Source organism: Lolium rigidum, chromosome 6, assembly GCF_022539505.1.
Source record: "Lolium rigidum isolate FL_2022 chromosome 6, APGP_CSIRO_Lrig_0.1, whole genome shotgun sequence".
Lineage (NCBI taxonomy): Eukaryota > Viridiplantae > Streptophyta > Magnoliopsida > Poales > Poaceae > Lolium > Lolium rigidum.
This window is the reverse complement of record NC_061513.1, coordinates 259,279,900-259,291,278: the sequence shown is the minus strand read 5'-3', so window position 1 is coordinate 259,291,278 and position 11,379 is coordinate 259,279,900. Positions and strand designations below refer to the sequence as shown.

Below are 11,379 nucleotides of genomic sequence, written 5' to 3'. Positions count from 1 at the left end.
CCTAATTAGGGGATCCTAGGATTGTAGGAATAGAAAAAAGCCTTACAAATGTATTTCTCATTGTAAAGCCAAAATCTGCCAGAATTTGTAGAACCAAGAAGGCCTATTCAGTAAATGCAAATGGGGAAAAAATATATTCAATCAAGTATACAAAATCAAATATAAACCGCAAGAAACATATTCTGTAATGCCCTTTTCGCAATTTACACATACGCGAGGGGCGAGGGTGCGAAATGAGCAGGGGACTGGGGTTTTCGGCCAAAGCCCTCGCCCCCCTCTGCTCGTCCTCCTCTTCTCCTCCTGTTCATCTCTTTCTTTTTATTCCATTCCTCTATTCCATTCCCCTCCCCTCTCCTCCTTTCTCCCCTTATTAAATCAAAGCGCACCTACCTTTTTCTCCTCTTTAATCGAAGATTTTTAAAGAAGCAACTTGCGCTTCGTTTCGCAAAGGTGGCATCGAAATTAGATTTGGAGCAGAATGTGAGCGGTCAAATCTTTCTTTTTTCTTCGCCGCCCTGTGCTCCGTGCGTTCTTGCTCTTTGGCAGTTCTTGAGGCGTTCCTGTGTACTCGTGCAGTGTGGCCGCGAGTTGGAGGAAGCGGCAGCCATGGCGGAGGATCCATCGTGGAACGCAGACAAGATGTGAGTTCAATCTCTCTGCTTGCTCCGTCTCCCTGTCTATTTCAGTGAGCAGATTACTTTTGGAAGGGAAACATATTGCTGCTATTCTTTTGACCTTAACACATTCCCTTTTAATTTGGTCGAGAAGCTTCACCCTGTTGATTTCCGTATGCAGGCTGGTTTCTTGGTCGTTTTACACTGTTCTTTCTTGTGTTTTTTCTGTTACAACGCCGCCCACTTCTCCCCTGGTACCAGATTATCCGCTCAAAAACATTAGGTCTACATGATTTGTTCAAGAAACAAGTGCTCCAGGCCTCCTTCGAGTTTCTTGCTATTTTCCCGTTCTGCATATTTCTTTCTTCTTTTGCAAAAGTTGTCACCTTTTACCTTCTTTCTATGTTTCTTTTCTGCTCTTTTTCTTCCAGACAAAGTTTTGTTTCTTGCGTATTTGCCGCTTTTTGGTTTCCTGAGAGTTTAATGCATCGTTTTTTTGAGATAGTTTAATGCATATTTAGTACAGTACTTTAATGCACATTTTATCTCTATTTTTTCCTCCATTTTTTGTTAGCATCTCCTGTTGTGTTCAGTGCCTTGTGGGGTTTCTTTGTGGATTTTTTTTCAGTACAAGATTTCAATAAGTTCTTTCGTGCCTGTCCTTACCATCTGATTAACTTTGGTGATCTATTGATCTGGACTGTGGAACTGATGTTTGCCATATGTATCCTGAAGCAGCTTGGATGTGTACATCCATGATTACTTGGTGAAGAGGAACCTGCAGAAAACTGCAAAGGCATTTCAAGCAGAAGGCAATTTGTCTCCAGATCCTGTTGGTGAGTGCTACACTGCGGTGTGTCAGTGATCAAATTACATAGTTGCTTCATTTTAGTTCCAAGCTCTATCTTTCTGCATTACGGCCAAATATTTTGATTCGTCGAGCCAAAGAGGGCACCTAGTCAGGTAGACAGTGCCATTTTTGTCGCCTTCAGATGAAAATATTTATTGCTTGCTGCCTGTGCAAGAGAGATGCATGACTGGATGTGCAGTAAGGCATATGCAACTGTGCTAAACAAAGTTTTGTGTTTGTCTGATTTTATCTATGCCAGTCTGATATTTCTGCATTTTGAAGAACATAACTAAATTTTCTTGTACTAACACGTGCCACTTTAATTTCACAATTAGCAATTGACGCCCCAGGGGGGTTCCTCTTCGAGTGGTGGTCGGTCTTCTGGGACATCTTCATTTCAAGAACTAACGACAAACATTCCGATGTTGCTAATTCGTACATTGAGGTTTGTATAGGCTATACTGGTACATCACATGCAGATTGATTGTTACCAGTTCCTGCTGTTGCTTGCCCTGATGCTGCTGTGGCTAAACAATATGGTTATATGACTTTAGTGTAAACCTGAAAATGTTCGTGCATACCCTACTCACTGATATAATCATATCGTAAAGCAGTGACCAGTGGAGGCAAAATCAAAGATTTTTCACAATACTGCTGAGACAACAAAAGAAAACCTAATCGATTTATCTTGGTTAAAGCCTTTGTGGTTCATTCCTGTTCATTTCAATTTTTACCATGTAGCTAATTGAAAAATGACTGTGCAATCACACAATTATTGAAGAACCTGTGACTTATTGGCATTAGCCAACCTACATTTGAATTGTTTTTTCTCACATATATCAACAAATCAACTAGATTCTGGTGGGTTTTGGCTAATCTGCACCATATCTGTTTCCTGATGTTTTGTATGTTTCTTAAATCTAGATGTTAATTCTCCATACAAAACACTAATACCTATTTGTCTTGTTAGTTAGGATAAAAGGTACTTTATCTTGATGCCATGGTCTGTAGCAACTATCTCCGTTCCAAAAAAATAAGGCGCATTTGCTCAAAAAAATAAGGCTTATAAATTTAGTCAGAGTCTTCTAAGTGCTCCTTTGATTCATAGGATTTGTGCAGGATTTCGATCCTATGGAAAATTTCCTACATAAGCTATTTGATTCATAGGAACATATCCCATAGGAAATAATCCTATAATCCTAGAGGAATCTTGTAATGCAAATCCTATAGGGAAAAAATAGTAGCTCATACCTAATGAAAATTCCTTTGCTACAATCAAAGACACTTATGAGTGCTCCTTTGATTCATAGGATTTGTGGGAATCGTGTAGGATTTCGATCCTATGAAAAATTCGTACATAAGCTATTTGATTCATAGCCTCATAGGAACATATCCCATAGGAAATAATCTTATAGGAATCTTGTAGTGCAAATCCTATAGGGAAAAAACATTAGCTTCATACCTAATGAAAATTTCTGTGCTACAATCAAAGACACTTCATCTTCCCATAGGATTCAAGTATGCATGACATCTCAATCCTATGTCTTTCCTATTCCTATGCTTTTCCTATCCTATTAATCAAAGGAGCCCTATGTTTGACAAATTCTACAGACAAAAGTATGAACATCCGCAATACCAAATCAATATCGATAGATTCATCGTAAAATATATTTTAATAGTGTATTTATTCAATGTTGTAGATGCTGATATTTTCTTCTATATATTTGGTCAAACTTAGTAAACTTGGACTTCAAATAAATTTATATACCTTATTTTTTGGAAGAGAGATATTACTTTTATGTTCATTCAATCTATAAAACTATAAATTTGTTAGTGCTCACCAGTAGCCAAGGTCATGAATCCATTAGACTTGTTTCTGAGTAGTCAGTACCTGTTTATTTCTAGTGGCTACCACCTAGGCTCCCTCTCTGGAACTGCTTGCCACTCCTAGCCATACAATGTGGTTTGCATAATCGTGAAGTATCTTTTCCTTGCTTGTCTGCGTGGTGCTATTCCCATATATGACTATGCCATTGCGTCCCAGACACAGTCGATCAAATCTCGAGAGCAGCAGTCATCATTGGAGCAGCAGCAGCAGCATGTTCATGCCCAGCAGTCACCACAGCAGATTCATATGCATCAGCTCCTGCTACAGAGACAGCAGCAGGAGCAACAACAACAGCAGCATCAGCAGCAACATCCTCAGCAGCAACGGCGCCACCAGAAGCAACAACAGCGCAACGATAGCAATTATTTGCCCGCTAGTCCTCAGAATGGTTCAGTATCTGCTGATCCTCCACCACAACTAAATACTGTAGCGACAAATTCTTCGTCTCCAAAGATATATGAAGAGAGAATGAAGATTCCTGTGCAGAGTGACACCTTGGATGAGGCATCAATAAAGGTATTTCCTCAGTGGCAGTTTGTACTGTTGCTTAAACCCCCCTCAAATATGATTGATATATGTGACATGCATTAATATTTCCATGCCAACTCGTACTGCAGCAAAGGTTTAATGAAAACATTGGGCAGCTGCTGGAATCAAACCCGGCATCTTTGCTGAAGTCTTCCGCATTATCAGCTCATGCTTCAGGGTACAAACTACAAACCACTTATCAATGCCTGCTAGTATTGCATTTACTTGTAGTGAAGTTTTTAGTGCAGATAACTAGCAGTTTGGTGGCATCATCTTCTATAGGACACTGACTAGTGTAAAAAGTCCTCATCTTTGTGGAGATCTAAGACAAATGCCATCTACCAACCACTGAAGTTCTAGTTTTGTCAGTTTTAGTCTTATCTTACCAATTAGAGTCCTCAAATTCTATTTTTTTCACTTCAATTTGTAGCTTTCTAGTTCCTTGTAGACTCTAGTTTTAGGTTCATAATCATGAAGCTTGTTCCTGCCGTAGTTTTGTTTGCATATTGTTCTTTCAGGATGACTTGTTTGTCACAAATAAGAGGTTATTTTGTAACCTAGTAAGAATTTAAAAACATACAGTACCTTTATCCTTTTATATCTGTTTCTAGTTTAACATTTATCCAAAGTTCATTCTTTTAATATATTCCAACATTTCAAGTGGCTGCATTTCCGATGACCTTCTAGCAAATCTGGGTGTCTTGAATGGAATTAATGGAACTGTTATTTACTTCTAAATAAATCTGTTCCATCCATACTGATTTTGAAAGTCGAAGTTTCAATATCTAAATGCGTAAATGGCCATTACAACTTTTACAGGTGGATTTAAAGTTAGTAGGCAAATCTATTTGATTGAATCCTTGGGCATGTTTTAATATTCATTAAGGCTATTGGTTTGCTGATAAATTGTGCAAAGTCCTGCAAATGTTTTTACTAGGTCCATAAGGACCCACTGCATGAAAAATCGAAGTAAAGCATTTCTGTCTGTTGACGGATGCTATTACGACATTTATGTTTTTCTCTCTTTCAGTTACAAGGACTTATTTTCCTGTATGCTTGATATTATCATTTTGTTGCTGTTTACATGAATATTGTTAGGGAAAAATCTTTGGCTTCTTTTTACATGTGTTTTAACTTTTAACTGGGTTGCTGTTCTTAATTTTTAGGCAAATATTTCAAGGATCTGCTGGTGGAGTGCCAGGTACTTTGCAACAAGCTCAGGCCAGAAGCCTACAGCTTCAGGGATCAACACAGGTAGATAGTTTACTTGAGATATCGCGTTCATTAATATGCCAATGTATATAACTGGTTAAGTTGAATCGTACCAGGAAATCAAGGCAGACGCAAATGCCACTCTAAATCTTAGGGCTGCAGGCGCAGACGGATCATTACTTGGAATACCAGGTGTTCACCATTGAACTATAGTATATTTTGGTGTTTCTGCTTTCATGCCTGATGTCATCTTGTTTTCACATTTATGGCCTCATAGTATACGGAACCTGAAAACATATTTTTCGATATTTCTATTAATTATAATTGATAATGTTGCAAATAATTTACTTTTTCTTCGTGAATGCTCATTTTTTGCTATTGTAGCTATCTGGCGCATATCTGAAGTCTGACTGCTTAGTAGATGTCCTAATACTCGAAATTTGTTCCTTCATTTACGTACTGAACATTACTGTTTGATACTTTTTTTTGGTCTAGCAGGCACTAATCAAGCAGGGCATAATCTGACCTTGAAAGGGTGGCCTCTTACGGTTAGTTTTTCACTTCATTAGATCTCTGGCATCTAATTTGTAAATCCACGGCAAGTATGGCTTCTAAATATTTTATGTTCTCATGATGTATTTCAATTTGTCATAACTGTTCAGGGGTTAGATCAGCTTCGATCTGGATATCTACCGCAAAAATCTTTTGTTCAGACTCCCCAAGCGTTGCACCATCTTCAGTTTCTCACTCCGCAGCAGCAACAGCTTCTGCTTCAAGCACAACAAAATATTACATCGTCATCTACGGAGATGGATGGCAGAAGGCTTCGGATGCTTTTGAGCAGTCGAAACATGGTTCCTGGAAGGGATGGCCCATCAAACGCATTCCCAGAGATTATTCCTAGTGTGGGGCCTTCACTGCAAAACATGTATTCACATGGGCAGCGCATCGAGACAGATATGCTGATGAAGGTAAGTTCTGACTTGCATATTTTGGTATATGCATATGATTGCTCACTGCTCATACTTGCACTGCAGATTTATGCATGTAGTTTACATCTTGTTTCTTTTCTTTTGTGTTTACTAATTGGTTCCTACCACACTATAACACTGAATTTTGGTCAGTGGTTAGTCATCAGATTTTATTTAAATTTATCATAAGAAAAGTATGCCATGTTGACAACTTGGTATTCTGAATTATCAATTTTCTTACAAGATAAGTGTAGATTACCCTGCTGAACTTAGAGCCGAGTTTAAAGTTCACCCCTGTATTGAATATTTAATCTTCTGGTTAGCAAGCAGTCATCAAACTTTATTTAAATCCATCATAAAATATTATAAGCCTAGGTTCGTTTTGCGTATGATTTGTTGTCCATGTGGATGACAACTTAGCTCTGAAGCTGAGCTGGCAATCCCACAAGCTTTCCCAAAAAATTTCCTGTGAAGAGAATGGTAACCTGGCTGAGCTCTCGCCTACTCTGCAAATCCAGGCTATTTCTGAGGTCACTGGTCGTCACGTAATCAACCCAAAGCCCCTGAGTGGCAGATTCGAAGCCCACAAGTCCCGTCTTAGTGGGCCTCTGCTAGTCTGTAAGCACCATCTTGACAAGCCCAGAACCAGAAGCAAGCCCACCGCAATCATTTTGGACTCGATCAAAAAGTGACCACGCATTAACTAGCAGCACCATGGGTTCAAACTGACCTCTTTCTCCTCAGTCAAGAGCAGACTTTTCAAGAGTGGGCAATCTCCGGCCAATAAGATTCTAAAATATTTCCTGAAAGCTTGGGACTGCTTTTTGTAGCGTGCCGCTTGAGGAGGTTGCTGTCAACTAGCTCTGCTCCTTCAAGGTGATAAATGGAGGCATGCTTTAATCTGCAGCTCCTCGGGCCTCTTTGATGCCCATCTAATATTTGAATGTTTTTGCGTTTGACATCTAGACATCTAGTGTCATGATCTGTCATCACAATAGAGATCTAATGGACCGGAGACACTTGGAACCACTTCTAGTTCAACGATGAACTGCCTTATCTGAATGCTTTCTCTGGTAGCTTGAAAAGCCACAATGTCCTTATTGTCCATCTTAGAATCACTTTGAACTCAGTGCACCTCCATTAGAAAATGAATGCAAATTCAAATTGTGAACAATAATCATCTTTGACAATCTAAAAGTTTTGCGTTGGTACAACCACCCTTAGTTCTTCTCAAGTACTCTTTGTAAATCTAGAAATTTGCATGATCACAAGATCATCTGGCTGTTACTTTATGCTTGCTCAGATGGTACCCCACAACTACCATTTGTGGTAACTTCTATATCTTCATATAGACCCTCATCACTTCTGTTCTTTGTAGTAGAAGATAGCAGCTATGCAGCAGCAACAACAATGCAGCAGTCAGCAACAACAAAGCAGTAGTCAGCAGCAGCTCCTTCAACAATCATTACTGAGTCAGCAACCACAAAGCTCAAATCACTACCTTGACTTTCGTGGCCATCATGAAAAAATGGTTGCTGGAAGTGGTGTTATTATGGATGGACTCTCGTGCAATACCTTTCGTGGAAATGAACAGGTTTTACTCTGTTTCGTGGAGTATTATTTTATTTTACGTCCTTTTGTTAAATCTTCCACTTTACATAATTTCGTAAACCACAAACTCTGATATGGTTTTGCAGGTATCCAAGAATCAAAATGGGCGAAAACGCAAACAGCCTGCCTCATCATCTGGTCCAGCTAACAGCTCTGGTACTATGAATACTGCTGGCCCCTGTCCCAGCTCGGCACCCTCAACCCCTTCCACAGATACTCCAGGAGACACCATATCAATGCCATCGATGCATCATAATGCAAGCATATCAAAGTCTATGGTTGCTTTTGGTGCCGATGCTCCAGGCACAGGGGAATCGCCAACAGATCAAATTGTAAGTTGTAGTTTGATAAGTATTTGGACGAATCGTTAGTATTAGCCTGTTACGTTGATGTGTGAGAGTTAATATCTCTGTTTTATGGGTTCATTCTTTTATGCCTTGACTCTCTGAAGGTTGGCATGGATCGTCTTGGGGAGGATGACTGCTTGGGAGATAATGTGGACTCGTTCCTGTCGCATGATGATGCCGCAGGTCCAAGTGATGCCCGCAGTCGTTGTATGGCTTCTGCTAAAGGTGTGATACTTTGGTTGATCTGATTAGTACCATAAGGCTTATCACAATTTATTGTCAGCGGTGTAGTATAAACTGGTCCCAACCGGGTTACTCAACTAGGTTGAAGTTATGTAAACCAAGTGTATAAAATTACAAACCTTGGGCCCTTTTTTTAATGGGAACCTTGGGCTCCTTACGAACAGGAATTACCTAACACGCTTCAAAGAAAAATATGCTGGCTCAATACGTTGCACTATTTATTGGAAAGCCATATCCTAAATTTGTTTTATAGTCAATTTTGTGTGTGTATTGTACGCAGGATTGACCTTCCGAGAGATTTCTTCAGCTCGAGCAAGCACAAACAAGGTTGTTTGCTGTCACTTCTCATCAGATGGAAAGCTACTTGCTACTGGGGGTCATGATAAGAAGGTAAACATGCATGCTCATGCAGTCATGCTAATGATGCTACTCAGTCAAATGGATATTGTATATTTGTGGAGTCCTGCATCCAAATATATAATTACTTTGTTGCAATGCAGGTGGTCTTATGGCATGCTGAAACTTTGAAACAAAAAGCAACATTGGAGGATCATTCTCTTCTGATAACTGATGTACGGTTTAGTCCAAGCGGTCCACTTCTTGCTACATCATCATTTGACAAAACTGTCAGGGTCTGGGACTTGGACAATGTAAGCCTGTGTGATTGGTCAACAGTCCAATTCTTCTTACCATCTGTTCCCTGTGATACGTCTGCCAGTCAAGTTGACATGCTTTGGATACGTTGCATTGCATGACTCTGTCAAGTAACATCTAATGATACGTCACATTGCTAATTTTTTTATGACTCAGTTAACATGCCTTCTCAGTTACCTTTGTGCTAAAACTGCAAACTATAGTTATTTAGGCTGTGGAGTCACAGAGAATGCAGTTCAAGCAATCCCCGCACGAAAGACTCTACCTGTTATGAAAGATCCACCATCCACAGCATCAGTTCTTAGATTCCTTACATGGCATGAATTCTTCATTTTGGAAGTAAATCTTATTTGTTCTTCAGGAGATATGTATGATACTTTTGATCTCTGAAGATTTGGATGCTTGGGAGATGTCCAATGCAACAAACTATGTCTTATGTTTTTCTACGATATGTTTTCAATAGCAGTGTTGTTAACATTTGACCCCTATAATTTATTTTTGCAGCAAGATGTCGCAGCTTGCATGTTTACGGGGCACTCGGCATCTGTTATGTCACTGGATTTTCACCCAAACAAGGATGACCTCATGTGTTCTTGTGACGGGAATAGTGAGATACGATTCTGGAGTATCAACAATGGAAGAGCTGTCCGAATTTTCAAGGTTACTCAATTTTGCTAGTTGAACATTCTGTCAATCTCTGCTTTGTTGTGAGGGACACACAAAATATTTGTATTGTAAAATTTTATTTATAGAAGTTGTACATGCTGAGTGGCTATCTGTTGAAGGCATATGTCATAGAATACATAATTGTTTAATTGGTGTCAAGGACAGCTATAAAATAGTGAGACGACACCAGCACAAGTGGCAGATGGTCACATGCATTTCTTGATTTATTACATGTTATCAATAAAGTTGATTTACTTACACACATTCCTTGTGCAGGGAGGTTCGAGCCAGTTGAGATTTCAGCCACGTCATGGTGCATATCTTGCAGTAGCTTCAGAGAATGTTGTGTCTATACTGGACGTGGAAACACAAGCTTGTGTGAGGAGATTTGAGGTTTGTACGGGATGGCTCCAACCACTATATTTCTACCTAACAACTGGGCGCGTACAATCTGCTTATGTTTAGTTCATGGATTTATCTCAGGATATAGTGTCCAACTAAATCTTGACATCTACCAATTTTTTTCAATTGTTCATTGTCAACTTTGCGAGATTCATTTCTGTTAATGAAAAATTGCTCTTACCCAAGTGTTTTCTCTAGTCATCAGGTGGCTGTTGTAACCTGATTTTACTTCGCTAGTTGTCATTTCAAATTTGCGAGTTTATGGGAAGAGATCACTCAAGCATCACTCTTTTTTTTCGGGATTTTTGCAGGGCCACACCGGTCATGTCGATTCAGTGTGTTGGAGCCCCTCTGGTGAATATCTTGCCTCCACCAGTGAAGACACAGTGAAAGTATGGTCTTTGAATTCCGCCAGCGAGAACAGCGTTCAAGAACTCAACAGCAACGGGAACAAGTTTCACGCGTGCACTTTCCACCCTTCGTATCCATCTCTGCTCATCGTTGGTGGCTACCAGGTAAGTGTTTTTTTAGCATGTACCGGCATCTTACAATCAAGACACATCCGAAACAGCCTTCCTCCTAATGTTCACACTTGTAACATCCTCCGTGCACTTACAAGTGTTTTTGTGTCGAACAAATGCAGTCTCTTGAGCTGTGGGACTTGCTGGAGAACAGAAGCATGACTGTCGCGGCGCATGACGGCCTCATCTCCGCCCTGGCCTCCTCGAGCTCTGGCCTGGTTGCTTCTGTCAGCCATGACAAGCATGTCAAGCTGTGGAAATGAACCGTTCCCGAGCTCGCCCTCACCGCGCTCCGATCCGTAACCATGGATGGGCGCCTTTTGTTGCACCGTGAGCTGCTCCCCGGCTGGTCCGCTGTGTCGCTGGTGGAGACTCTAGATAGTTAGTATAGTCCCCTACTTATGCAGAACTGGATATATGTTTGGCTGGACCGTTGGAGTACAATCTGTTGGTTGCTAACCCTGGAACCGTTGAGGGTGGATTATTACTAGTGCTGGGACACTAGCCTTTTGTATAGGACATCAGCTAATATTTATAGTGCATCTCAGTCTCAGGTTTGACTGACACCTGCAATCCTGATCTCTGAAATGGTTATGGTCTGAGATGTGTTAGGTTGTTACTAGTTCGTACTTCTTACTGCATCTCAATGAAATGACCATTGCTTTTCTTGAAATTTTCGAAACCCCTAACAGATGCTAGGGTTGGTATCTTTGTGTGTCGGCAGAGCGTATCAAATTCAGCCATATGCTTGATCTGAAGAAAGTTAGAAAAAAGAGTCAAACAATATGCGGATGCTTCGTGACTAGGAAAGTGGAAAAGATCTGGCAACCCACGCACGGAAGGAATATTTGGCCGTCCTGCTCTTAATTCAG

The 11,379-nt window shown here is 40.3% G+C and overlaps 1 protein-coding gene across 1 annotated transcript; it reads left to right on the top strand.

Annotated features, from left to right (window-relative positions):
- Positions 1-366: 366 nt before the first annotated feature.
- On the top strand, positions 367-10,792 carry LOC124661200 (transcriptional corepressor LEUNIG-like). Its single transcript, XM_047199060.1, has 19 exons — positions 367-480; positions 577-641; positions 1,350-1,450; positions 1,800-1,909; positions 3,509-3,868; positions 3,970-4,058; positions 5,047-5,134; positions 5,209-5,284; positions 5,591-5,640; positions 5,755-6,063; positions 7,445-7,657; positions 7,761-8,006; positions 8,126-8,246; positions 8,545-8,654; positions 8,765-8,914; positions 9,423-9,578; positions 9,861-9,977; positions 10,298-10,501; positions 10,630-10,792. The coding sequence occupies exons 2-19, from the start codon at positions 607-609 to the stop codon at positions 10,768-10,770; spliced, it is 2,676 nt and encodes an 891-aa protein (XP_047055016.1). The 5' UTR covers positions 367-480; positions 577-606; the 3' UTR covers positions 10,771-10,792.
- The last annotated feature ends 587 nt before the right edge of the window (positions 10,793-11,379 follow it).

Coding starts and splice junctions, on each gene's coding strand:
- LOC124661200 (XM_047199060.1), top strand. CDS start 607: ATGGCGGAGGATCCATCGTGGAACGCAGACAAGAT. Junction 4,059..5,046: donor TTATCAGCTCATGCTTCAGG/GTACAAACTACA, acceptor CTTAATTTTTAG/GCAAATATTTCAAGGATCTG. Junction 7,658..7,760: donor CCTTTCGTGGAAATGAACAG/GTTTTACTCTGT, acceptor ATGGTTTTGCAG/GTATCCAAGAATCAAAATGG.